The 27,262-nt window shown below is 36.0% G+C and overlaps 4 protein-coding genes across 7 annotated transcripts; 2 read left to right on the top strand and 2 right to left on the bottom strand.

The window, feature by feature from the left end:
- The first annotated feature begins 2,027 nt into the window (after positions 1 to 2,027).
- Positions 2,028 to 6,507, top strand: LOC18588913 (Cyclophilin-like peptidyl-prolyl cis-trans isomerase family protein). 4 transcript variants are annotated; one of them, XM_088810358.1, is made up of 3 exons: positions 2,034 to 2,780; positions 4,624 to 4,839; positions 6,219 to 6,507. In XM_088810358.1, exons 1-2 carry the CDS (start codon positions 2,096 to 2,098, stop codon positions 4,830 to 4,832), a joined length of 894 nt encoding a protein of 297 aa, XP_088666484.1. In that variant the 5' UTR covers positions 2,034 to 2,095; the 3' UTR covers positions 4,833 to 4,839; positions 6,219 to 6,507. The 4 variants fall into 4 exon arrangements, with proteins under 4 accessions (XP_088666485.1, XP_088666484.1, XP_088666483.1 ...); XM_088810357.1 differs by lacking the exon at positions 6,219 to 6,507 and adding an exon at positions 4,913 to 4,971 and having other exon boundaries at positions 2,035 to 2,780; XM_088810359.1 differs by lacking the exons at positions 4,624 to 4,839; positions 6,219 to 6,507 and adding an exon at positions 4,280 to 4,524 and having other exon boundaries at positions 2,028 to 2,780.
- A 767-nt stretch (positions 6,508 to 7,274) lies between these two features.
- On the top strand, positions 7,275 to 11,699 carry LOC18588912 (homeobox protein knotted-1-like 3). Its single transcript, XM_018127937.2, has 5 exons — positions 7,275 to 7,735; positions 9,565 to 9,685; positions 10,531 to 10,724; positions 10,799 to 10,930; positions 11,015 to 11,699. The coding sequence occupies exons 1-5, from the start codon at positions 7,421 to 7,423 to the stop codon at positions 11,147 to 11,149; spliced, it is 897 nt and encodes a 298-aa protein (XP_017983426.2). The 5' UTR covers positions 7,275 to 7,420; the 3' UTR covers positions 11,150 to 11,699.
- Positions 11,700 to 13,078: 1,379 nt separating this feature from the next.
- Positions 13,079 to 13,800, bottom strand: LOC18588911 (uncharacterized). The gene has a single exon (XM_007013635.3). It carries the CDS (start codon positions 13,675 to 13,677, stop codon positions 13,219 to 13,221), a length of 459 nt encoding a protein of 152 aa, XP_007013697.1. The 5' UTR covers positions 13,678 to 13,800; the 3' UTR covers positions 13,079 to 13,218.
- Positions 13,801 to 14,700: 900 nt separating this feature from the next.
- LOC18588910 (kinase superfamily with octicosapeptide/Phox/Bem1p domain-containing protein) lies at positions 14,701 to 22,532 on the bottom strand. Its single transcript, XM_007013629.3, has 9 exons — positions 18,721 to 22,532; positions 18,433 to 18,623; positions 18,221 to 18,295; positions 17,983 to 18,135; positions 17,725 to 17,888; positions 17,466 to 17,613; positions 15,415 to 15,537; positions 15,179 to 15,266; positions 14,701 to 15,089 (listed from the first exon to the last, which is right to left on the bottom strand). Exons 1-9 carry the CDS (start codon positions 21,830 to 21,832, stop codon positions 14,908 to 14,910), a joined length of 4,236 nt encoding a protein of 1,411 aa, XP_007013691.3. The 5' UTR covers positions 21,833 to 22,532; the 3' UTR covers positions 14,701 to 14,907.
- Between the last annotated feature and the right edge of the window lie 4,730 nt (positions 22,533 to 27,262).

The following is a 27,262-nucleotide window of genomic DNA, read 5'->3' as shown; positions in this document are numbered from 1 at the left end:
TGTCCATTGGAGCAGCTCCCAAATTCTCTTCTCAATCTTCTCTTTCCAGCCCTGAGTGGGCTCCTCGTCAGACGTAATGGCCCTTTGTCGCGTACATATGTTTGTAGATGATGGAAATATTTACGAGGATTGATACAGCTAAGTGGAAAAGAAACAGTTTAGGAAAAACAGAGTTTCGGTTTTTTTTTTCAATTAATTTCCATATTTCTAGTGATCTCTATACTCCGTAGTATCATACTCCTAGGGCTAATGAAATTACGTAGAGGAAAGAGCGCAGGCATTCTTCTAGCTACCTAGTTGTTAAATCCTTGTAAATTTCTGTCGAGAACAAGATGTAAAGGCAGTTCTGTACTTCGTTTCCTTTGGAATATTGCATTTCAGCAAATCAGAAAACAATACAAACAAATTACAAGCCTTTCGTTTCTTAACTTCATATTTTACAATTAGTGATTGTAGACCAGAGGGAAAAAGAACAATTATTGGTTATAGGAGGTCTCGTTCTGATACTATATTTTCATTTTCTACTTTACTCGACCAAACCCGAATTGACTGAAGAGTCATTTTCTACTTTATCTACTACTATTATTGCGAGGAATGCAACAACTTCAAAAGAAAACTTTATGACAGAATTTTATGATCTTTCCATGCTAACCGAGTCTTTTCACTGAATTAATACCATATAGACTGAAAAGGGTAGATATGCCTCTAAATTTTTTTACATGTTTAATTATTATAGTAAAAAAGTAGAGAAATACCCATTTTCCACGTTTACCATGGTTTCATTAGTCCAATTAAAGTTACATCAAGGTGAAATCAAAACTTTTACGAGCTTTGCAATTAGAGATCCAAATAAGCATACTATGTTATTTCACTTTACAAGTAAAATTTGAGTGTGAAACGGTAATACATATGAGTACTGGCTCAGAACGATAAATCCTAAGTTAATCAGCTCCTTTTATTTAATTAAGTATTATTTTCTTCTAAGTGCGAGACAGAGGCTGGAATATGGAGGACATCGCATTCTAATATGTTGTTTTCTAAGTTGGAGACTGAACAGAGGAGGTCTCTCCCAAAGATGGCCACGTCCTTAATATCATCGAAGATACAAAACAGATTAATGAGTTTAATGTTCTCATGTACGATATATATATATATATATATATATATATATATATATATAGATTGGCCTTGTTTGGATGAAACGTGACAATGTAGCATTCAAATTACACACAGAAAAGACAAGTAAATTGCCACAAAACTGGAACCTTATATTTTCTTGTTTGGTTTTTCCAACTCTCATAAGTGACAAATGATGCTCAAGGGGAAAACAAGATATTGATCCTGAGAGTATCTTTGTCAACCTATGCTTTAAAAAAGAAATAATTTTTATTTTGTAGAAAATGAGACAGAGAAATAATTTGATACAGCTGAATTAAAACAGTTAGACAAAATCCATAGCTGCTTTTCGCTAGCCTGGATCGAACTTAAAATCTTACAAGCACTTAGCACTTCATGCTGCAAGACAAAAATCATCAAGTCAAACGCTAATTCTCGATCACCACCATCAAGTAGACTTGGGGATGAGTTAACCCATTCTTTGGCTCGGCTTGATTGTGAATTACATGGGATGTGAGCGTGGGAAATATCTTTGTTTATAACTCACTTGATATCAAGAGTTAATCTTGAATGAATGTTTTATTTTTCAAAAATTCATTCTGCAATCTAACTCTGAACCAATAACAAAAAATGTTATTTATTATCTCATATCATTTTTGGATATATAGATAAAATAGCATCACTTTCCTTCGTTATATACTTGAATTAAAAAAAAATGACATTTTAATTTACCTATGCCTCACTTTATTACCATGGCTGACTTGTTCATCATTCCGACTCGTTGCATGACAAGCCCATACCCATCCTACGGCCCAACAAAATTTGATAAACTCTAGCAACTAACGAACAAAGGCCTAATTTCCTATTGTCTATTTATCCACTTAATGTAGGCCCCACTCTCCCTCTAACTACCAACCACTGCTATCAGCTTCCCTCTCTCTCCCTCCCATCTCCCACTAGCCATGTCTTCTCCACCCTCATGGCCGCCCCTCTATCTCCAATCCCTTTTCCGCCCCTTCTCTCCTCGTCCTCCACCACCCTCACTCGCCGCTCCCTCCTCCTCTCCTCCACCTTCTCCACCGCCCTCAACACCCCATCCTTATCTTCATCCTCATTTTCACCCCCACTAGACACCGCAATCACTGACCGCGTCTTCCTTGACTTCTCCCTCTGCCCCACCTACTTCCGCTCTACTGTTACCAACACATCCACGACCGCCGCCGCCGCAGATACCCCTCTCTGTACGGACCCTACTCCTTTAGGCCGCATAGTCCTCGGCCTCTATGGCAACCTCCTCCCTCTCACAGTCTCCACTTTCAAGCTCATGTGCACATCTTCCTCCTACAAAAACACTCTCGTCCACAAAGTATTTCCAGGACAGTTCTTTCAAGCTGGACGCCAAGGCCGAAGCCGAGAGTACAGGGAGGTCCATCTCCTTCCTGCCTTGGACTTGCCTCTGAACACCGAGACTGTTGACTCTAAGGCCTTCTTGCTTAGACATTCAAGGGCTGGCGTCGTTTCGCTTTGTTTATCAGAGAACGATGATGATGATGAGGTTAAGCTTGGTTCTGATTATAGGAATGTTGAGTTCTTGATCACTACAGGGCCTGGTCCCTGCCCTCAGCTGGATAATAACAACATTGTTTTTGGGACAGTGCTTGAAGGTAAGGTTTCGGTCTGTCTGTTATGTCAGCAGTGCTTAAATTTAGATTTTATGTGTAGTTTAGCATATATGCATTTAATTTCTGCTGATTTCGTTAATGAAGTTTCGTTCGGGGGGATAAAGTAGTGAAATTCAGTTAATTAGTAGGTAATATATGCAGGTGCATGTTTTATTTCTTCTGATGAGGTTAGTCTGATGGGTTTGGTAATGTTCAATTTGGGTACTTTATGAATAGAGTTTGTAGGAAAGAATGGCATTGCACAAATTCAAATTTCTTAATATCTCTAAAATATGTGATTGCGATGGTAAGTGGTGATTGTAGCTGTTCCCAGTTGGTAGAGAGACTAGCTAGAGAACTGGTTACTGATGTTTTGCAGTTTCTTTCAGTCTTCTTTCTTGAACTTTTGCATAAAAACTTGAAGGCAGTTCTTTTCTAATGATTCCTCAAAAGCAAACAGCTTCCTTATAAATACTCTGTTTGTTAAAATTGGAATCACACTGTTGCTAGAAGTAGGACTTTGGAACGCAGTTGTTGGACAATATTAATTTTGGAACTTTATTATCTATTTTTGAAATGGCCTTATGAGGTGAGTTAGTTCTTACAATTTTCTCTATTATATATATATATATAGTTCTTATTTTTGGAGTGTCTTTGGTCTTGTCTAATTCCCCCACAATTATAAACTTTGTGAGAATCAAGGCATAATAAATCCATTTGGATGGCATCTCTCAGAAATTGAATTGAACAAGAATATCTGAATCATGTTTTTGTAATTTTGCTCAAGTTTAGCAAATGTTACTCTCTAGGGTTGAATGTAACAACATAACAAAATACACCAGGGTTGGGTTCATTGCAGTGATTTTTGTTGCCTAATTTGGTGTTACTACAGCTTAAACTCTTTTGCTTAGGGGCTGCTACTTTTGTTCCGAGGATGATAGCATCTGGTTTTGAGTCGCTTCGATTGGGTTGTAGTCACAGTTCCAAGTACTGTATGTTAGCTTCTATGCCAAAAGGAGTCTTTTACTATATAAAGTTCAAGACTCAGCATAGCATTTTAGCTCTTCTATCAATAAAACACTAACTTTCAAAAGAAAAAAAAAAAGTGCCACAGGGTTAGTAGAGCACATGTGTCTCTAATCGTGTTAAGGAAAAGGTTAACCTCATCTGACTTCAAATGCCTTTGCCCTTTCCTTTTGTCCTCTTTGGAGGTTTGTTCTTAATTCGAAATCCATCTACACCAGAAAAATCGAGATCTTTTAAATGCTGTGACTTCTTCCCAAGGAAATGCTTTCTGTTCCATTAATTATATCTTGAAGGTTGCTGCTATAGTTGAAATGAATGAGTAACCTTAAGACAGCTTGCCACTGTTAGAGGAGAATCACAAAATCTCTCCACATTTATTGAATATAAACGAGTTTAGATCCTTGAACATTATGTCTTGTTGCTTTGATGCATATTGCATTCTAATGACTTGTGTCTGTTCTGGTTTGCCTTTCCAGTGAAACACATACCATTTGTAGCATGTGGTTCTGCATGCATGCTGATGCAAATTCGCCACACTTGTGTAGATATTACCAATGCTCAAACTCTGATATTACTGTCAAAATGATAGGTATCTGTGGTGCGGTATGAACCTCTAGAAGTGTTTGTCCTTTTGAAAACTGAAGAATTCTATCAGACATTTTGATATGCAGGAACTGGAAATTGTTTCTGGAAATTGTTGCTATCCATATATTCCCTCTTCATATTCCCTCTTCATTGTCCTTGTGCGTTTTACACACATTGTCTAGATTTTAAGAAATAATTTGCCACCTTTTGAACTTTGATTTCATTTCAATTTCAGGGTTGGATGTTGTGACAGCAATCGCTTCCATCCCAACCTACAAACCTTCTGAAAGAATTCGCCTACTAAATGACTTGGCTGAATTTTTTGGAGATGAAAGAGCACAGAAAGGTCGCACGTTATGGAACAGGCCCCTTAAAACTGTTTACATCAGTGACTGTGGAGAGGTCCAAGTTACAAAGCCTTCTATGTCACCTACTCTGCCGTAAGAAACAAGTAATATATTCATTCTTTAGCCTCCCCTTTTGCATGTACAAACTCTCGTCGTGTAACTTGTCCGATCTTGCAGAAAAATTTCGTAACAATATGTATGCATGAAAGAAAGAGAGAAGAGTATTGCCCTTCAAACTTCAAACTCAGATACTGTCTGTAACTGGGAGCAAAGCTACATGTTGCAAATGATGGTACGGTAAGGGAGGTTTTGTTTTGCCCCTCATCATCCTTTGCAGGCAAATCTTAGCGCCCACTGCATGGTTGATCACGGCTTACCGCTAAAACCGGGGCTTAATTAACAAACTAAGCTAGTCTAGTAGGCTAGAAGAGTAGAACAAACAAGAGCAAAATTAAGAGAATCATAGCAGATTGGATTTAACATGGTTAGGATCTAGAGCCCAAGCTATTAAACCTGGGCTTTGAGATTGAAGGTTTCAAAACTTTATGGAAAAATCAATTATAAAAGTTAAAAAGAACTGATAAATATTTATTAAAATGATATTTATAATTAATATATTTTATCTTCCTGAATAAGTATTTATATGTACCCGTTAAACTGTTTAAACATCAATGAATAGAGTAAACCGTTGAACTTGTTATTAAAATCTATGTTATTAACAATAAATTATTTAGCACCGAATTGACAAAGCTTGAACACCATGTTGACATCACGAGGGAACTTGGAGCTTAATTAGGGTAGGCTAAGGTTGAAAATGTTGAATTTTTTATTACCAAAAACCATGAGACATGTCATCCCACACTTTACAAGAAAAATCTTGAGCATATCAAATGGCCTATCTATTACATGTAGAGAAGGTGGTCTCTTAGTCAGATCCTTCGACTTGTAGTGTAAGATACATGGAATTTTTCATTATTGATGGCCGAGTGTTCGTAGCAAAAAGCTATTCAAGCTATGCTGAGTAAGAGGGGGCAAGCCGGGACCATTTGGGTCAACTTTAATGGGTTTCAAAGTTCAAACTCAGCAATGAATGAATTTGGCTCCTTGGCTTCATTCAACCAGTAGCTGTTGCAACATGTAATTTTGAATGATTCCTATTTCCTCCTACCGACAGAATATAAACCCATATTCAATTTAATAGTGCCCCAAAAATGCTTAGTCATTGCTACTTAAACCAACTTAACTTACCTATAGCACTAGTTAGTCAAGGTTAGGTGAAGTTTTGAAATTAAATAGTGGGTTCAGTATTTGATATACAAAAAAATTAATCAAGTCGCTATTTGAGAAAATCAGAAATCATTATTATATATTTAATTAAAGTGAGAAAATGCCTTGAAATGTAATTAACATAAACCAGTGATTGAATATAGAAAATCGAGTTCATAATTTCTAAAAATAAATATTTATTTTCTTTTGCTGGCAGCGGTCCCTGGTTAGCCTGCAACGGACAGGTGAAGGGATGTAGTTCGTTCTCCTAGATGGTCCCACCGGTGGTCCAATGAAATATGAGGATGACACGTGTAGAACGTACGGAGACAAGGAGCTGGAAATGGGCAATGGTGTCATCATAGGGCTTCTTGGCTTCTTGCAATGAAATTCACAGTGTCCTTGCCTTTCGAGCTGGGCCTCGTCCTTTTTTCGGTCAAAGGCTTGACCTAATTTTGCAGAGCAATGTTTTTTCACTGACCAAAACAATAAATATTTATTTTTTTTGTTCTGGTTTGGTAAATATGCTAAAACACAAAACTAAAAACAAAAATGTACATTTCCTTTTACCTTTGCCTTTAAAGCATAAAGCTAAGGAACAAGTCAGAGAATGACGGATCACCCGATATAATAATAAAAAAAGTTGGTTAGGGTGATATTTACAAGAAAAAAAAACTATATTGAATGTATTTTCTTTTAAATTTAATGAAAAACAGTATCTTAAACCTAAAAACTCTTCTTTAAAACAATATTTCAACAATTCTGAATCAATACTTATAATTATTGTTAACTTAATCATTAAACCATGATAACTTTTTAACAAATTACGATCATTATGGAAAAACGAAACATAGTGAAGTCTATTTGATGAAGGTATCGATTTAATGAATTTTTATGTAAGTAATAACAAAATTTTGTTGATATTTGTATGTGAATACTTAAAATGGAAAAATGGTTTAGCAGATAAATACGGTAATTATTTTTGGTTTTGTTGTATGGCATGAATGGCTACCCGTAAAGAGAGATGAAAGACGCAAGTAACGGAAGATGTGTCTAGGTCTTTTGTAGTAACCTTATTATTTTGATTTGGCTGTGATTGTACTTGAAATACTAGTATTATTACAAATGGTTTTTATGTAATTAAAGGAGGTAAACCAGTGAAACAGAAGAGACAAAAAAGCCAACCAAATTAACCACCAAAGACCTAGAAATTTAACTCAAACGTCAATAGTTGTTCCCCTGCATCATAGATCCCCCTTTGTCTTTATTACCACAATCCCTCCAACAACCGCGCCTTCCTCTCTTTCTTTCCTTCTTTCTTCTCCAAGACTCTCTCTCTCTCTCTCTCTCTCTCTCTTCTTATCTTCTTCTTTACTAAAACTCCAACCCTTCAAAGCCCTTTCATCTCTTTCTCTGAACATGGCTTTCGATGGCTTTGTCTCCGACCACACCAAAAACATGCAAACCCTTGCTCTAAACGGAACCGCTGCATCGGCTTCTGCCTCAGCTGCTGCCGACGTCGACCACTGGGAAAGAGCCAAACACAAGGCCGAGATAATGGGACATCCCATGTACGACCAGCTGTTGGAAGCACACGTCGCTTGTCTGCGTGTTGCTACGCCTGTTGACCAGCTCGCTAAGATCGACGCTCAGTTGGCTAGGTCCCAGCAAGTCTTGGCTAAGTACTCAGCTACCGCTGCTACTGCTTCTGACGATGAACTCGATCACTTCATGGTAAACCCTTTTCTCTTCTTGTTTCTTGATTTGGGCTCTTTGCTTTTCTTTTTTTGGCTTAGTTCTTGTTATCTTTCTTATTTGGGTCACCGTTGACCGGTTGGTTTTAGGTCTTTTTTTCTTTTTTCTTTGTTTAGTTATGATCCATTGGTTATACTGAGTTTTTTTATTTTTATTTTCTATTTGTAGTATACAAATTTTTTTGTTAATTATTTGCTTTTAATGAGTAGCTGGACTTATGGGTTTTTATTTTACAACAGTATGTGACTATTTTAGGAAAGGATTTCTCTTCAAGCTAGAGATTTTTTGTTTTCATGCTTTTTCTTTTTTTAGCTATGGAGATGCTGCTCCTTAATAAAGCTGAAGTTTTTAATCTAACCCTTTTACTTTTTTGGTTTCTTATTATGTAATTTAGTTAAAGAAATGAGGGGAGATAGATGGGTTTTGGGATGTTTTATGTTGGTAGTATTTTATGTGTCAACTAAAAAGATGGTATGCTGGAGTTTCTTAGTGGAGGATAGTACTTGAAGGTGTGCCTTGTGATGTGAACCAGAATGTGCTTTTGTGGCTTCATTGGATGGATGATGCTTTTCAGTACCCTAATAATGGAACTTTTGGAGTGCTCTCAAGAATCTTTTGTTTCTTGATTGTTGTAATATGTCTCTCCTTGCTTACGGAATTTGTTCTTGCGTGAAGGACCAACTTTCAGTTTCTGCCATTTTTTTTTTGGGTGGGGGGGAGGGGGGGATTGTTAGGTTTCTGTTTCCATATTGTTTCCGATTCTGGATGAGCATCAGTGCTCGGGCCTTCTGAGTGAATTAGTATCAGTTTGATGGTATAAACATGCAAGTACCAACTGGCAATTTAGTTGTTCAATGTTTTTCCCCTTTAACTGTGTAAAGAAAACTTAATTGAATTCTTAAATTTCCAATGGTTTGAGCTATTCTTTTTTTGTTTTTTACATATTATTTGGAATAAGAAATTGCTGTTGGAGATAGCTGGAAGCATGATCTTGGTTTCAACTCTGGATGATACTGCAACTAATTTTTCTATCCAAGCGTCTATATTCCTCATTTGGTCTTTCTTGATAATAGCAGATATATTCTCTATGATGCCATTAAGTATTTCGGAGACCAAGCTAAAAAAGTTAACTCAGTTATGGAAAAAAAAAATTGTGTTTCAATCAGGCATCTGATAGTATTAGAAATCTGTTACTTTTTTAGAACTATTTTTGTTGCTTGGATTGCACCTTTATCAGTCTTTATGGTGTTGGACAGTCTTCTAAAGTATAGTGGTTTCTTTGGTCAACCTGGCCATAGAAAGCATTCGTACAAGCCAGCATTACAGGTCTTGAAAGAGCTGGCATTATTTTTAAGACAAGCTAAACATGACCTGTCTATATTTAAGGAAGTGGTTTCTTGAATTTGACAATGCAAGAAATTTTTCACAATAATCTTTACTTTTATGATGAGGCGTAGGATTATGCAATTATGGGACTCACGATAGATTATTGTCCATTATTGTTAAAAATCATTTGAAGTGATGTCTTTTAAGTTTTGATCTGCCTTTATTGTATATTTTGTGGAATAAGGAATAGATCAGAATTTCCCTGTCCCCTCTGTTTCACATAGTTGCCTCACCAGATCAATCCCCTAAAATTTTTTGTAAGCTGCTGTAAATATTCAATGATTTTATTGAATATTTAATAAGTATGAGATGGTTTATTTCCCTTTTGCCTTTTTTTTTCCTTCTCAGCTTTCTAATATAGACATGTTATATGTGATCATTGGCATCTTTTGAATATTCTCTCTTTTCTCCCTTTAATGTAGACAAATTATGTTCTATTGCTTGGTTTCTTTAAAGACCAATTGCAACAACATGTCCGTGTTCATGCAATGGAAGCAGTTATGGCTTGTTGGGATCTTGAGCAATCACTTCAAAGTTTAACAGGTAAATAGTTCACCTTAAGGTGAACAGTTTTTGGAACAGATAGCAGAAAGTAGTAGTAGCATGCAAGTGCATCATTCTGATGCATTGGAGCTATGTTATCCGTAATGATTGCATCTTTTAATTAGTTATGCATTTTCCTTTTTCTGGTTTCTAAATGATGCTCCAACTATTCAAGTGTCAGTGCTCTGATAGTAGCATCCATATTCCAGGCTTCATGTCACATCCATTCTACTTAAATCTTCCTTGTTATGTCTTTCCTCTATCAGGAAATGTTTTGGAGGTTTAGATTAAGCATATGCATTAAGAGGTCTTAGTTCCTAGCTAAGTTTTAATTTTTATTTTCGTTAGAAATTTTTATCATTTCCTTTTCTTTTTGTTTTTCTTCCAGACTATCTTTTACCGCCAACCATTCTCGTTGATCCAGGGTTGAACCGGTTTTTTATACACCATTATATTTGTTAGCTCCCTTCTAGTGAACCTTGTGTTGAGACTTCTCTGAGCTATAAGTTGTAGATAGTTAAGCCACCTTTCTCTCTCTCTCTCTCTCTCTCTCTCTCTATCACACACACCTCCCTGTAAAAGCCAAACTGACAGCTATGGCCAATGAAGAACAATGCTAATCACTATGATATTGTCCCTTTAATTCACCTAGAACTGAAAAAGGGTCTATACATAAGCCTTAGAAGTTGGTTTCAGTATTTGAATTCTACATCTAGCTTTCCCACCAGCTATAATTCATAATAATGAACTTATCCTTCCCTGTTTATTTTATTCTTTTAGTATTACTGCATTAGCCATGGATTAAACTGGCTAAACTTAGATCTAAGCCATGAAGTATTGAACAGGTGTATCTCCAGGTGAAGGCACTGGTGCAACCATGTCTGATGATGAAGATGAAGTGGTAGATAGTGATACAAGCTTGTTTGATGGAAGTTTGGATGGGATTGACAGCATGGGATTTGGTCCTCTCATTCCATCTGAAACTGAGAGGTCCTTGATGGAGCGTGTTAGGCAAGAACTGAAGCATGAGCTGAAGCAGGTATGCTTTCTTAAACTTAATAGTGGAAAGACTTGACATATACTCTGCACCTAAATGTGCTTTCTGCATTTTAGGGTTACAAGGAGAAAATTGTGGACGTTAGAGAGGAAATTCTGCGTAAGAGAAGGGCTGGAAAGCTACCAGGTGACACCACCTCCCTCTTAAAAGCTTGGTGGCAGTCACATTCTAAATGGCCTTACCCAACAGTGAGTGTGATATATTTCCTGGGTAGCTCTGTTGACCTTATGATACGTACTTTTCATCAGTTTTCTGACAAAATGTTGTTGCAGGAGGAAGACAAAGCAAGATTAGTGCAGGAAACCGGATTGCAGTTAAAGCAGATTAACAATTGGTTTATAAACCAGAGAAAAAGGAATTGGCAGAGTAACCCATCTACTTCTCTGAAAAGCAAACGTAAGAGGTAGGCTGCTTATGAATGTGTGTGTTTCTCAATCAAAATGAGCTTTTCTCAAGAATCATTCGCCAAATTTAATTTGGAAAAAGAAGTAATGCAGGTAAAACCAGCAATGAACACTTAATGTAAATTAAAAACTATAGAAAACTACTTGTTTCGCTTTCTGCCTATACTGGTGGAAATTCAGCTTCAGAGCATGCATTATAGGCGATTGCAATGGAAAGTCTGGGTACAAGACAACTTCCGTTGGGTGCTTTATTTTGTTAACGTGGTTAGCTATCATCAATAACAAGTTTTGTGGTTCAGCTTTACAAATGGGTTGGCATGAGCACCAATCAGTTTTAGTCAATAGGTAATCCGCCGATAGGTAATGATATCTGTGTAACTATGTTGTTTTAGATTCTTGAAATTTAGAGCCTACAAGACTGTAAGAAAAGTCCTCTACATAGAATTAATGTATCATAGGTAGCTGTAAATTTTTAGCTCATGCTTTTATATCTGTGGACAAGAATGGCTTTAAGTCATGGGTTTATAATGTAATTATCAACTTGTTCATACTATATGTAATGTTTTACCTGTGAATTGATTGAAGGTTAATGCTTGCAATAATATGTAGACAGAGACATGGGGTTTGAGGTATTTCATTTTCGATTGGTCAAACTATTTAATAACACCACCTAGATTTCTGGTGTAGCTTCCATATCATCTATTCGTGGAATGGTTCCATGGTTCTTTTTTGTATGTGCTGTATCAGCGGTTTTCCATTTGATAAATGTCATTGTACAATCCAGAAAGGATATACAGGATCAATTAAAATTTTGTTTAAGGGAACGATAATAAACTAGCAAGGGCTAGGTATCAAATAACGGGACTTGTGACCGCAACTTAGCATATATGTATTTTGGCTAAATGAAATCTCATTCATCTTAAAGTCAGGAAGAAATCCTGTTAGTGATACAAAACAAACCAAGCTGCATGAGAAGGTAGGCAGAAAGCACAAAGAAACAAATACAACGATAAGACAAAACCAATACAATCATACCTAACCACAAAAACAAAGCGTAATTAATGCTTCAAAACTTCTTCCTTAAGTCTCCGGCTGCAACATAAAAGTCTATTACTCAAGAGTATTTTGAGATGTGGGAGAGACAATTTGCTGTGAGCAACACAATTTACTTCATGGGGTTAAATTAGCTGCAGGATTCTTTGGTCCTTAATGTCTTCTATAATTTCTCCCCTGCCTTTAAGCATAAATTACTCGTGCATATACATAAACAAATAGTTTATATTCATGTCCACATAAGTGACTTGACTTAAACCTCTATATCTTAATAAAAAAATTTTCAAAGCTTTGGGTTGCTGAAGCGAAAGGAAAGTATCCCTGTTTCTGCTTAATCTGCAGAACTATTGTCAAAGCAGCGCTGAGTAAAACCAGGAAATAGACAACATAAGAAATATCATGGTTCAAAATGTTGTTTGTTGTTGCCTGGTTGCAAAAGGACAAGGCATGAGTGTCTGCTTTTTCAGTTTCGCCTATATGGTTTCTCTAACAACAATTTTCCAAACTGTCATGCAGTATAATATGCATTTCTTTATGTAAAGCATTCAAGGTATCGCTCCATGTCCACCAGGCAAAGTAACTAAGGTGTATGAATATGCCTTGTACCAATACTAGAATATCGAGTTTAACAATTTGTCCCCTATGCTAGCTCGCTAATTACATCTTGTATTGAAATCTTGATCTGAATTGGTTGGGAGTTGTTCATACCTGAAAACAGGTTTGCCATAAATGAAAGGCAGGCATAGCTTAAGGTGCAAATACAAACAGATTCTATTCAAACTCCATTTCAGAGGCCCTACATACAAATTAATTGACATAACGCCCATACCTTGCAGTTAAATTTACGTTAACTATGTTCCAGGTTTGCAAGAATCAAAATAAGCCAAAGAATATAACTATACTTCACATGGATTCCAATTAAGAGGGTATAAAGGAAATCATATATATGCAAACATTTTTATCAGTATCATTAATTTGCATATGCTGAGAAAGAGATACCAATCATTAAACCAGTGTGATTACATTCCTGACCCAGCCCGCTGTCTCTCGTCCGAAAATGGCGCAACAAACCTGTCGGAGAAATCCTGAAGCAAATCATCTCCTTCTTTATCCGCACCATCGTCAAAGTTGAGAGCATAGCTATAAGAATCATACTGAAACCTGTTCTTTCGAGTCCTACGCTTATTGCAATATCCACTCATCTTCCTTATAAAATTCTTCCACTTTGGCCCTGCAAGTTTTTCCGAGACTTCTTTCACTTTCTTCAGTTTGCTTTTCCACCATGTCTGTGTGGGCTCTCCTCTCTGGTGCACTAAGGAATCAGTTTCCTCGATGTCGTTTCGCCGCCATTTGAGGCAGAAGAGACTAAACCAATCACATCCTTTATCCCAAACTTCCTCTTCATGGTCATCAACATCCTCTCCTTGTAATGGTGAATGCTTGTGCATGAAGATTGGTTTCTCTTCGGAATTTGTCATGGGAAGGAAAAATATAAATTAAAGATAGAAAAATAAGGCTAATGGTTTTGGATTGTGACGAAAGGAGGCTTTTATATGGAGAAGTTCTAAGAGGTTTAGGGGAAGTTCAAAAGAATTTGATTAGAGAAGCCATGCAAGGAAGTTGAAGAGAAACAAGCAAGGAAATATCATGGGAGGTGGAAATAAGGAGTCTTGTAAGCAATGCCTTGAGTAGGATAGATTATCATCAAGGCCCAATATAAAAATGCCACCTGTATGAAGAAGAAGAATCTTGGCTATCCAATGCTTAGAGGGGTCAATTTTATTGGTCATTCACTAGGGTGCGTAACAGTTTGTGATTAGTAGGGAACTGGAAAATGATAAGCTAGGGACTTGAATTTGACCCACTTGAATTTGACCCAGTCCGTTTGGCGGCCCATTGCAACGCGGCAATGGAAATAACGCGGCTGGAAAGAGGAAAATGGCATCAGGTGTCACTGAAGAAATGCTCATGCTAATGCTGGGGTCAAAAATATCAGCACTAAATTCATTGCATTCGAATTTTGAATAAGTGTGCTAATTTAATTAATTGAGTTTTGACTATTAAGTGTTTAGCTTAATTATAATCCAAAATTGTTAGGTAATCCTGCCAAACCTGAGCTACTTGTGATCCATTTTAGCATGCTGAATTAATCGTCTTTAGCTTAACAATCACTTACATAATTCAACACATCCAACCCATTTAAATCAATTACATTATAAATTTATAAGTTAATAAATTAGCAACCGGCTTGCCAGGGTCCCTAGCTGATTGTCCTTCAGATCATTGGTGCAAGCATTCTGGTTTCAAGTCATAGACTAAATGCTGTTCTGCTAACTAGGTGGCCAATGCCATAGATCATTGGTTTTAGTGCAAAACCATCCCCCCTCCCCGCATGTTGCACATCTATAAGCTTGAGAACAGAAAATTTAGGTCTATGAAACTGGATATACGAAACAATTCAACCCTGTTAGATTGACAGGATATGCACGATTTCACCATAATTAACCAATAAATTGCATATCAGGACATTTTTCACTTATAATGGAATTGTAAGAGCTAACACAATCAAGCCAGTATAATTTCTATAAAAATAGGGGGGGGGGGGGTGTGTTTTGTAACTTAGTTCCCTGTATTACATTCAAGCCAAGCACATTTACATCCTATTCCTCCAACTGCCAGAAACAGAAGATGATTTAAGCCAAGCACATTTATGGTGGGTTTTGTCCTCTAGGTGGAACTTTTGCAGCCATTGAGCGTAACTCATTGGCAATCTCAATGAAGCTTGGTCTCTCTGATGGCTCTGATGACCAGCATCTCTCCATCAATGATCTCCATTCCTGGTCACATGATTCTGGAACCGGAGGCCGTAGTGTATTACTCACAATACCACCTGAAAGCAATTCCAGGCAAATGATCACTATGATTTATCAAAGTGGAAAGAACAGAGTCCATGAATACGCGTACATATAATGCAATTACCTATAATAGCCCCATAGTGTAAGTCTGCGTATGGTTCTTCTCCAGTGAGAAGCTCCCACATCACAATACCAAATGAGAACACATCAACCTAAATTAGAGAAAATATCAAAACAAAAATCTCATGATTAACTATACGTAGACAAAAAAAGTTTACATGATTATGTAGGACATAAGTGAAGTAAGAAAATAAAATGATAAGAGATTAGAGGGCACCAGAAATGTGCTAAAAATCAGACCTTCTCTGAGACAAGACTGCTGCTGCCATTCAGAAGTTCTGGTGCCATCCATGGAAGTGTTCCACGTACGCCACCTGAGATCAGAGTTTGACATTTCACCTTAGATAGGCCCAAATCACCAACCTGCTACCAAAAACTAGGCATGAGAAACTGAATCTGCTGAAACAGTTCAGAATGAAATTGAAAGAATCATTAAAACCAATCTATAAAAGCAACATAACCTTCAGTCTGAATTTAAGAGAAACAATCTATAACAGCAATATCTTAGAGGGTATAGTACCATGCAATCACCAATTAGTTGGCATCAGATTAAGCTCCCTCCTCCTATCAACAGTTGATTAAAGGACTACTAATATACCAGAATTCATAATTTTATGTTGAGAAAATTGAGGTCCTCAACTCAAGATTAAATAGATTGCATATAAGCACTCTGCACATTTCAATCAAAATCATTTGAAACATCCGAGTCAATGTAAGTCCAAATAAATCAGTTATTTGTATTTATAGCTCAACAAGAAAGTTGGATAAGAGCAAGTTGTTCTAAGTTTTGCAGATGACATCTAATTAACCTTTTAAAAGTGAGCAGAACAACTTTTATCTTCAGTGCTTCATTACCAAATCAATTTATATTTCCCCTTTATCCTTCTCATTTTGCAAAAAATGAGAAGAAAATACAAAGGAGTGTTTCAAATATGATGGACTGATATATAGAAATTGACAAGAGTCAACTTCACAACTGTTCAACTCAATCATTATGCACCAATCATATTTTATTAATAATTTAAAGTATATAAAAGAGTAAGCATGCATTGCATGATTAAACTGAAAAGGAATATGGATTTTAAAATTTAATTCCTCATCCTCAAGAGCAGCAAATCAAAAGCAAACAAACAACAAAAAAGCTAGTAGTAATTTGTGACTGCAAAAAATCAAACCACAAGGAAATGATTTCTTTAAGTAGCTCAGATTGAAGAGGATAGCTAACAGCCACTTGGTTATAGCCATTTTTACATGCATCAAACAGAAACATGAGAGAATAATTCCAGATTATTTGAATTATAACAGGTATTCATGGGTGAAAGTTGCAGAAAAAGCATAGGATAAAGAAGCCGCATAATTTGTGGAAAAAGGTAGATTGACATTGACAACAAAGACCCAAAATATCTAGCAAGATTATTTCTAATTAATAGACAACTTGTGTTTCCCCAACCAGAAAGAAAAAAAAATGAAAAAGAAAAGAAAAGGAAGCTTACTTTTTAAGAGAAGTTGATAACTATGAAAGGACTGGGGAAAAAGGGAAAACAAGGACTAATAAAATGGCCACAACGGAAAGTTCATGCTGAATTATTAATGAATACCAATCAATGTATAAAACTTAGATGAGATTGTTTTTGAAGCAAGTAGATTTTTCTGTTAGAATTAATCCCATACCAAAAGGTATATATATGACCAAAGGCACATGGAATGCAATTAGCATGCTACTACAATGAACAATTAAGGCTTGTCCATCCAGCTAATGCTTTTAGTTAAGATTTAGAGCAGGTTGAAATTAAAAGGCTACTACTAATTATAGATTACTCATAAAGAGCTCAGAAATATTCATTCCAAGTTAATAAATATTAATACAAGAGCTTGCTCTGTTCTTCTGTTATTAATGACTGCTGTTTTGCACCAAACAATAATTTATGAAAATCCACAATAAAAGCCTCAAACCCCAATCCCATCCCCAAATCCTCAGCCAAGAATACCTGAATATCTTATATATCTTTTTTCTTTGTTTGGATAAATAAACATCTCATATATCAGTCAACTCAGTTATGAAATTAATCTCCTTAAGATGAGAATTCAAGACAAGACACTTTGTTAATATGCCAATTTAACGTACTCCAACAGGGAACCAAATTTACATATATGTCCAATTAATATCCAGAGTGAATCTAAAGAAATGCCAATTGGATCAAAGATGTTTGGGATAAATAATCAAAAGCTTTCCCACCATAGAACTTGCACTAGAATGAGATTGCAAACAAAACACAGGCCCAAGCACTAACCTTGCATATTGGGCGATGAGGATCTCGAAGATTGACAAGTAAATTGTCACTCTTCAAATCAAAGTGCACTATATTCTTTCCATGCAAGTACTCCATCCCAAAGGCCACATCCATGGCAATCAAGAGACGCTTACGCTTATCAAGATTCCTGGCAACAGCAAGTCATCCAATAATTATTTATTATCAGATAAACCTACAATTTACACACAATTATAGGGAAATGGCTATATGGCATAGCAAAACTAGAATTGTGTAGTACCTCTCATTCTTCTGTAAAGCATTTCTTAAAGAACCATTAACCATGTACTCTGTCACTGTTGCCACAGAGCCGCCAGGACCATCAAGCACAACACCATAGAAAGCCACCACATTTGGATGATGCAAGTCAGCAAGCTTAATTGCCTCATTCCAGAAATCATCTATCTGATCATATGCATTTACCACAGTACAAGTTGTGAGCAAGTGAAGTTAATATGGAGAAAATAGGAGCTTGCAAAGAGAAAAGAAAGTGTGAAACCATGCGTTCTTGTTCAGAAGGTTTTCCGGCAAAACATCTATCATTAATTCGTTTAATTGCAACATCAGTACCCCGCCACTTCCCATGATAAACAGTACCAAAGGTGCCTGAACCCAGCTCTCGCAGCTCTTCAAGGTCACTGTTTTTTATAATCTGCCAAACGAACATATAGCTAAATTAATGGGCAATAGAGGTTAATAGTAAAATCACAAATATCACGTAAAAACAATGCTTCAACCTGCAAGCGACCAGCAATGCCATCTGAAACTCGAAAACCAAAATTAGTTCTGTCTGGCTGTTTGGTCTTGATTTCCTGAGTTAATAAAAATAGCATGAAAGACAGCTCAATAATGCATCTGCAGAATGCAGCCACAATAAAAAAAGGCAAGGGTGAAAGGGGGACAGGACCGAGCATACAAATAGAGAATGAAGAGATCTTAGATTGCACACCTCAAGTTTAGCTTTATGCTGCATTTCGATATTGCTAGTTGAAACATCTGTGTCTTGATTGGCTTCATAACCAGCCACATTGACCTCTGCTGGTATGTCAGGATTGGAAGGGGTAGATGACTGAAAAACAGAAGCAGCTACTCCCTCAGCAACAGCTTGTAGTTCTTTCTTGATGAGTTCCTCGGCTGAGCCTTTGGCAGTGAAGGCAACAACAATAAATATTTACTCCACAGGCATAAAATGATACATGACAACATATTATAGTATCACTATAACCAAATAGCTCACCTTTTGTGGACTGTGTGTGGTCTGAACTAAAATCCTTGTTCAACTGGCCTAACGGTTGGTAAACTTCATCTTCCAATTGGGTATTAGATTCCCCGCTAATTGCTACCTGGTTCTCACCAAAAGGGTCTCTAGTAGCAGTTCCTTCTCTCTTTGACTGAATTTTGTTAGGTCTAGGAGGAGGAAAATGAGTATCTTGCCGCAAATTCCAAGGATCTTGATTGCTAAAAAGTGAGTTGGAGGAATCCAAAGCATCTCCACCTCTGTTGGATGGTGACAAGGAAGTTTGACTGTTACCATTCAAAGGGACAGATTCAGTGTCATCTTGTACAATCTTCTGCTCCAACCATGAAACATTGTCCAATTTATGTGCTGTCTCAACACCAGAAAATGGAGGGTTCCCATATCGAACTTCAACAGAATCCAAGTTTGGGGCTCCAACTTTTGGCTGTGCATGTGCTACCACATTTCCCAAAATGACCATCTCATTGGAATCTAATGGTTTGCTAAAGATACTATCCAAAAGCACCTCTCTCCCTGCTGTTTGCAGCGATCTATCTTCCAAGATATCTCCTTTTCTAGTTTTATCAACAGGGGATTTACTCTGCTCATTGCTTACCCGAAGAGTCTCCATCATCCCATCAATTGGCATCAGATGGTTAGGGTCTATAATATCTTCTTTGGGGACAGCAGGAAGCTTGCCATTATATTGTCTAGAGACTTCATGCGCTGGCTGTTCTGCAACTTGAATGCCCATTGCCCCAACATGTGGAACCTCCTGTTTAAACTGGTATTGAGTCGGCAAACCATATTGTAATTGCAACTCACCTGCCAAACCCATCACACCCTGGCTTGCTGGAATCCTAGGATGATCAGAATTATCTGTTTTTGGGAAAATATTTCTGTCATGTTCATATTGTGCCTCAAGACCTTGAGAGAATCCAACTGCCTCTGACTTAAGTACCCCAAATTGATGATCAAGTTGACCAGGCTGTCGAATCCCAGCTCCTTGTTCAACAATGCCATCCCCGAATGGTCCAGGCACCACAACTCTGTTTACTGATGAAATTCTCATAGCATCTTCAGGACGGAGACTATGATAACTTGGATTTGTATTTACTATAGGTGTTACACCACTATCTCTTTGGTCCTGTAGCAGTGGATCAGAATGTGTATGAGGCAATGCCTTTTGACACATATGGCAGTCCTCTAGCCTTGGAATCTTCTCAGGAATAGTTACTTGGTGCCGAGGAAATGATCCATCTGAGAAGACAACATGCTCAGTTTGTGGAATATGATGCCAGGCATAACCTCCTGCAACTATTGCTGGAATCTGGGCCTGATAAACATTGTGGCTCCGATCAGCTGGAAGCTGAACTACCCTTGCTCCAAATGAGTTTTCATCATGATAGCGCTCCAAGGGAGTTTGCTGGGGTTGCAACAGTGGCTGAACCACAGCTGGTCGAATACTGACATGGGAAGTGGGGGGAGTCATTGTCATGTGCAAAGCAGGAATGAACTGATGAGGGGTAATCCCAGGAGCATTATCAGAAAACTGCTGTTGGCTGAATACAGAACCAGTATTTCCCACCAACTTAGGACTTGAGAACCCCATTTGAGGCCCAAGACGCACATAATCAGTACGATTCATACCATCATGGTGAGGATCAATATATGTAGATGCATAGTGTTGCTGCAGATCATATCCCAATTGCTGCTGTGTCGAGGAAAGGGGCACCGTCCTCTCTAACTCAACCTCAGGTTGAGAAGTCAATGTCTGAGGAGGACCAGACTTGACCACTGGAATTCCTAAATGACCAGCAGGATTAGGATCCACAGCCATCATTTTTGGAGCAGTGTCATGAGAAGTAGCAGAATTCCCACTAGATGACAACATGTTTGCCGATGGAAGACCACTAACATCCCCTTGACCAGCACCGATGCTATCAACCGCCTCAGTCCCACTAAAATCAGAATTCTGTGTTGAAGCCACACTTGCTATGCTCTCCTTCCGTGTGATGCCACCAGCAGCTCCATCCATAATTCCATTAACTGCCTCAACATATTTCTGCGCATTGTCATGTAAATCCCCAAATTGAACCATACCAGAAGCATCAAGTTCAGAAGCCGAAAACAAAAATACCCTTAATTTAGCCGAACCATCTGAAGACCTTTCAACCACTTTCTCATACTCATCCATCATATTATCAAGATCATCTGAGCATGAAATGGACACCAATGCATCAAGATCCTCATCAGGAAGCTGGTACTTAATAACCACAGGTTGCCCATAAGCATCCACCATTTTTTGCACAAAGTCATTAAAGCTCACATCTCTCCTAAGACTAATAATCCTTGTCTGACCCCCGACATATCTCAACATGCCATCACTAGGTCTAGGCAATATCTTCCCACCAAAACTACACAAAAACTTAACTTTTTTCCCTGACACCGAATCATCCCCGCCCTCATCACTCACCTGATCAGCCCCACTGCCATTACTCCTAAGTCCCAAATTTGGTTCATAACCAAGCCCACTCATTAACTCATTACTCAACTGATCACTCCCATTGCCACTACCCCTGTTTCCCATATCGGAACTATGTCCAAAACCTGTTGGCAGCGCATCATTACTGACCTGATCACTCCCATTCCCACTACCCCTATTGCCCAAACTAGGACTAAAATTATGCCCAGCTACCACATCGTTACTAACCTCATCCACAGCATTAGCAACCACCCTATTGCTGAAATTGGGATTATAACCAAACCCAACAACCGGATTCATACTCGGATGCCCCACTGGCACAGGTACAGGAACAGGCATCGGCAGAGGCACCTGAGGCCTCCATGCCGGGACACCTGGAGCCAAGGGCACTGCATTCGCATACCCTAAGCCTACAAAACCGGCATCAGGCACTGTTGCCGGATAAAAAACAGGCATGGAACCAGGACTCCCAGACTCCCGAGCCGGGTTGGGAAAAAATCCTTCAACATTTCTACAGCTGGCATTTGTAGTAGCTGCCACCGCAGCCCCAACGCGGGGCTCTTCAGCTAATCCAGCTACATTCAATGGTCTCAGATCTTTTGGTACTGAGTTTTGATCAAATGCCATAATCTACAATAAAGGGTTCAGCTGAAACGGGATTTCAGCTTAAATGTAGTGTAAATCAAGTGTAGCAGGGATAAAGCTAGGGTTTTGGTTTCTGGGTTTTGTTTCTATCTTTAAAACATACAAGAATTTTCACATACTAACTGTAAGAAACAGCAATAAACCTTCTTTTACATAAAAGGGTCTTTTCTAAAACAACGAACGGAGCTAAAAAAAAAAACTCACAAAAAATATAGACAGATTAATGAGTGCCAGATTTAAGCGGGAAGAGAGAGAGAGAGAGAGAGAGAGAGAGAGAGAGACTTAAGATGGAAGTAAAAGAGACAGAGACACTGGGTCCGTGCTGCTGCTGGAGCTGGTTCTGGGCCGCCTTTGATTCAGGGCTTTGTTTGCGCTTTCGATGAATCTTTTCTTTCTTTCAAACTCTCTTTTTGTCTCTCTGCTTCCTACCTCCCCCCCCTCTCTCTCCCTCTCTCTCTCTGGGAATCAGGTCTTTTGGTTTTTATTTTGTTTTGAAAATAAAATTCATCATGGGATTTGCTTTTTTTCTTCTTCTTCTTCTTCTTCTTCTCTGGGTGGTGGTGGGGTTTTAATTTTCTCGAGAAAACTGAAGGGGATTGAAAACGGCAGCGACTATTTTTGGGTGTTTTTATCTTTATATTAAGGTTTTCTTAAGTTATGCGGCATTAAAGAAAGAGATGAAAGAAGAGTGACAAGGGGTGACGGCACGTGGATGGTTTCATGCAGAATTTCAGTCAAATCCAAAAGAATTTGCATTTTTTGGGATGATCTACAAAAAACGGAAGATGGTGACATATAGGAATAGAAGATGGACCTGGGTGGGCTCTTTCTCTAAATTCTTTTTGTTCTCTTTTTTTTTAATTATTCTTTGCCCATAATCCATTATCAAATCTTTTTCTTTGCCCCATCAAGAAAACGATTTGCTTTTCCAAGCAATTAAAATACCAAATTAGCATTTCCAGCATTTTCTTTCTTTGGCATAGAAGAAAATCTTAATCCTTTTTTTTTATTAGAGTCCCATAATTCTGTTTATTTCTTATTCGGGGGTACTTGAGTCCCAACTTCCATCTCCCTTGGATCTGTTATAGTGGCATCTTGTAAGTATGTTACCCAAACTAGGGGAAACTCTAGTTTTTTGGTTACGTGGGATAGTATGCAAGGTCACCTACATACTTTACTTGAATGTGTTGAAATGTGATTCAATTCATATGGAAACCCCAAGTCAATGAGATTTAGAATTTACCAGTAAGATAAGGATTCAATTCTAAATTAATTTAACTCCAAAATGATCTTGTTTAATTTTGGGCTTAAAATCTAATTGTTGTTCTATTGCACAATAAATAAGTCGAAAATGACCTAAACTAAAATAATCCATTCAATTTCTGTAAACCTAACGTATCTTTTAATAGTAAAAAACTTGGAAGTAACCTACATTAAATTTGAAATAATTAATAATCTTCTCCAAACCAAAATTAATCCTTTAGAAGTTGAGATCTATGTGTTTGAATTTCAATACTCTTTCTTGTATGATAAAGAAAAAAAGCATAATAGTCAAATAAGTTTCTAAATTATCCAAAAAAATTAAATAAATTTTTAATTTTTTTATTGTGTTTAATCTAGTTCCTGTATTTTTATTTTGAGTTAAACAAGTTTTTATTAGTTGTCATTAATCAAAATAACTTATCATTTTATATCCACATGATATTAATATAGAGTTCACGTAGAAAGTGAAAAATGTCATATTATCATGTTATTATACCAAATTAACATGTTGCGTTGTTACAAATTATGATACGTTAGCATGTCACATTATCAGCATTTATGATATATTAGTATGTCATACAGCACCACGCATTATAGAATAACAAATGATATTTTGACTAAATTAATCATTAATCATAAAAACATATTTGACTCAAAATAAAAATATAAGAGCTTGATTGAAAGTAATAAAAATATAAGGTCTTATTTAAATTTTTTAAAATACTTTCAAAACTTTTTTAGTTATTATGTCATAAAAAATATTTCAATTTCTTTTTTTTTTCAAATTTTCCCCTTTTTCGCAATCTACTCTTTTTTTATTAATTTTATTTTTCACGAGGTTGGTCTTCCAAAAAATTGAAATGTTGATGTTGCAAGGGCTCTATAAGTAAATCTTTAATGAATACAAATATTCGCAAATCATTTTATTATTTGTCAATATTAAGGACTGATAAATTGAACTTATCTAGATATGAGTGGAAAACCTTATCTCTCAAATCTAATGAAGGTACGGTACCTAACTTTCATCTCCCAATTAACGAGTTATAATAAATAAATAAATATGATATAGATAACTATTAAAACATTTGATTTAATAGTTAATACATATCCTCTTTTAAAAATAAGATTCAAATCCTCTTTTTAAATATAAAAAAAATGTAAAATAAATAGGCCCACTTCCCCTTTGTAAAATGGAAAAAATAAAAGGCTTTCCCTTTGAATCAACAAGTGTAAAAACATGGCAAAGCTTGTGGTTTGTCAAACAAATAAACGCAAAGGAGATGTTGGGGGATGCAAGAACAACCAACTTTTCAATTGTTTGGAGTATAAAGCCATTCATTATGGTGTAGGCAGATAGTTACATATAATTTTTTTTGGGTGGACGGTTGTTAGTTGAAGATCCTTTTAGGTAATATTATTTGTTAAACGCTTGTAAAACTTTTAGATTAAATCATTAATCTGGATTATTTAACAATAGAATAATTAAGTAAACAGGATGAAATCATGGGCAAAGAACAGTAGCGCAGCAAAGACAAAAAATCAAGTGTAGAAAAAAGTTTATATTGAAAATTAAAAAAAATATATTCAAACGTAAAAGCTTGTATTCCGTGGGGAAACCGCGTTAATTAAACTATTTGATAAAAAGAAAAAAGGTATAATAATAACATGCAAAGAAAGCGTTTTGAATAAGATAAGGTTTCTTGACTTTGTTGGTGAAAAGTTTAATGATCTGGTGCACTTTTTTGTCTTTGTCTTTTATGATAAATAAAATCTGATAAAGAAAAATGCGCATATTCTTTACCAAAAATCCAGATTGTTTAAGCAAAACGTCAAAGACCAAATGAGTCGTTGAGATTTTTTCCCTTTTGTGTTAGTTGGTTTGACTGTAACTGTTATCACCGAAAGCAAGCATCATAGCAATTTACAGGAAAATTTCTTGTCATTAAAGCTCACAGGGTTTTGAGTTGAATGACCCTTTTTCCTTTTCGTTTAGTTTATCCCATATTTGTTTAAAGAGCATGGAAAGTAATCCTATTTTCTTAAGCCTTAAGGCATCCAATCTTCCTTATTCATTATTAACAACATTAACAATGAAATAGTGAAAATTGTTTAAATAAGTCAAGATTTTTTTTATTTGGGTGGGTCAAGATAAGAATAGTATGTTAAATTGTAATTTAAATAAGAGTAAACATATAATAAAATTTCATTGATAATTAAAAAATAGTACAAATCATATTAAATTCAAATAAAAAATCAATTAGTTAAGGCATAAACAGAATTAATATCTTTTTATATTTAAACAAAACAATATTGCTTAATAAATGATTATATAAAATTTATAGATTTATTAATATTTTTTACTAAAAATAGAGTTGAAGTTGCAAATCTTGTGAAAACAAATATATAGGTTGATATATAAAAAATAAAATAGGAGAGAAAAAACTAAAGACAGAAAAGTTGTATGCATAATTGATTTTATATACAAAATATAACTTTTTTATTTTCTTTTATTACTCTTGATGATTGTCAAGATATTTTTAAATTAATTGAAAAGATAAATGGTGATTTAAAGAGTTAAAAATCAACTACAATAATACTTACATAAGAAAAGTCAAAAGAAATTAGATCAATAATTAAAATTAAAACTTAAAATGTACATTAACGAATATAGAATTTATCATATCAATAACAAAGTTTTTGTAAAAGAGAGGCCATGTTGTGAATTCTTGAGAGGTCAAATTCAAAAATTTCCCTTTTACTTGAGAAATGCTATGTGTAAACTAAACCAACATTTCAAGAGCCAAGGGGAGCAAGGCCACTCTCCAGCCCTCCGACGACTTCGCCCTTAAGCAATGGAAACATATACCCATGTCAGCGACAAGTACAGTAATGTTTTATTATTTTATTTTAAATCTCTTATACAATTACAAATATGTAACGTGACTTGAAGTTTTTTGACACTTTGAGTAAATTATGGAAGCAATCGTATGTATAGTATTAAATATCGATATTGAACTTTCTTATGTGTTTTGATGATTGTTTGTCATCTAAAGAAGGAGATTTTTACTACACACAGATGGAAAAAAACAATGATGGTGCTCTATTATGACTTCCATAGTATTTTTCAGAGTTTCACTTAGTGGCGGAGTCAAGGTGTAATGGGAGTAGCCATTGTCAGCTCTTAGTTTTTAATCATTTTATTAGGTTAAAATATATTAACTCTATCAACTTTTGATTATAATCTTATGTAAGTATTAGTTTTCAAAATAAATATTTTCTCTTATAAAAATATTTTTATTGGATATATAAGTCATACTATTAGTTAACTGTTAATATTTCTATTAGTTTGATGATATGGTAATATTTTTAAAATAATTTAACCTTTCATTAATTTTAAAAATTATAATTTTTTTAATTTTTTTTTCAAAAAAAAAATCTTTCTACTTGTCACTTGCGACTAACAACGCTAGATCCCCAAGGAATGCACAGTGCTCCCTAAAGGAGTTTAGGGAGATTCAACTAGATCTAACATTCCATAGTCAGATCCGATCGCTAGGTGCTCCCTTACACGAGTCGGTTTGAGAGAAAAGGAAAAAAAAATATTTTAAATATTTCACATTTAAACATTAACACCATTTATACTTTGGAATCAAAGGTTAATTTTAAAAATGAATGGATTTACATGTAATTATAATTAAAAATTAAAAACATTAATGCCTTTTTTAATATTATATATAATTTAAAATATATAAATTTATAATTTTATATAATTATTTTTTATATAAAATCTTAAATCTACCTCTGATTCTATCCCCAATGAATTACAAATCTATCATCAATGAACCATGAATATTTGAACTTAGAAGTTATTCTTCCAAAATTTTCATCTCTCACGAGAATTTGAAATAATTTTGTCCAATTTGGTAAAAACTTCAAAGTACTCATACACTACAAATTTATGGAGACATCATCTTATCCACTTAGGATGCCTAGAAACATGTTCGCAACAACCAACGAGTTGACGAGTCGTTAAAGCCTATTTGGTAGGACATAAGGTGGTTTCCCAAAATTGATCAACTCAGCGAAAAGATAGGAACCCCAACACGTTTATGTTGTCTTTTCGGTTGGAACGACTAGACACTTTGTGAT

The sequence above is a fragment of the Theobroma cacao genome, chromosome 9, assembly GCF_053813885.1.
Source record: "Theobroma cacao isolate CCN51 chromosome 9, ASM5381388v1, whole genome shotgun sequence".
NCBI lineage: Eukaryota > Viridiplantae > Streptophyta > Magnoliopsida > Malvales > Malvaceae > Theobroma > Theobroma cacao.
Note: the sequence above shows the minus strand (reverse complement) of the source record. Positions and strands in the feature narration are given on the sequence as shown.

Coding starts and splice junctions, on each gene's coding strand:
- LOC18588911 (XM_007013635.3), bottom strand. CDS start 13,677: ATGACAAATTCCGAAGAGAAACCAATCTTCATGCACAAGCATTCACCA.
- LOC18588913 (XM_088810358.1), top strand. CDS start 2,096: ATGGCCGCCCCTCTATCTCCAATCCCTTTTCCGCCCCTTCTCTCCTCG. Junction 2,781..4,623: donor TTTTGGGACAGTGCTTGAAG/GTAAGGTTTCGG, acceptor TTTCAATTTCAG/GGTTGGATGTTGTGACAGCA.
- LOC18588910 (XM_007013629.3), bottom strand. CDS start 21,832: ATGGCATTTGATCAAAACTCAGTACCAAAAGATCTGAGACCATTGAAT. Junction 15,538..17,465: donor CTCATCGCCCAATATGCAAG/GTTAGTGCTTGG, acceptor TTTTGGTAGCAG/GTTGGTGATTTGGGCCTATC. Junction 15,090..15,178: donor ACACTATGGGGCTATTATAG/GTAATTGCATTA, acceptor AATTGCTTTCAG/GTGGTATTGTGAGTAATACA.
- LOC18588912 (XM_018127937.2), top strand. CDS start 7,421: ATGGCTTTCGATGGCTTTGTCTCCGACCACACCAAAAACATGCAAACC. Junction 9,686..10,530: donor ATCACTTCAAAGTTTAACAG/GTAAATAGTTCA, acceptor AGTATTGAACAG/GTGTATCTCCAGGTGAAGGC. Junction 10,725..10,798: donor TGAAGCATGAGCTGAAGCAG/GTATGCTTTCTT, acceptor TCTGCATTTTAG/GGTTACAAGGAGAAAATTGT.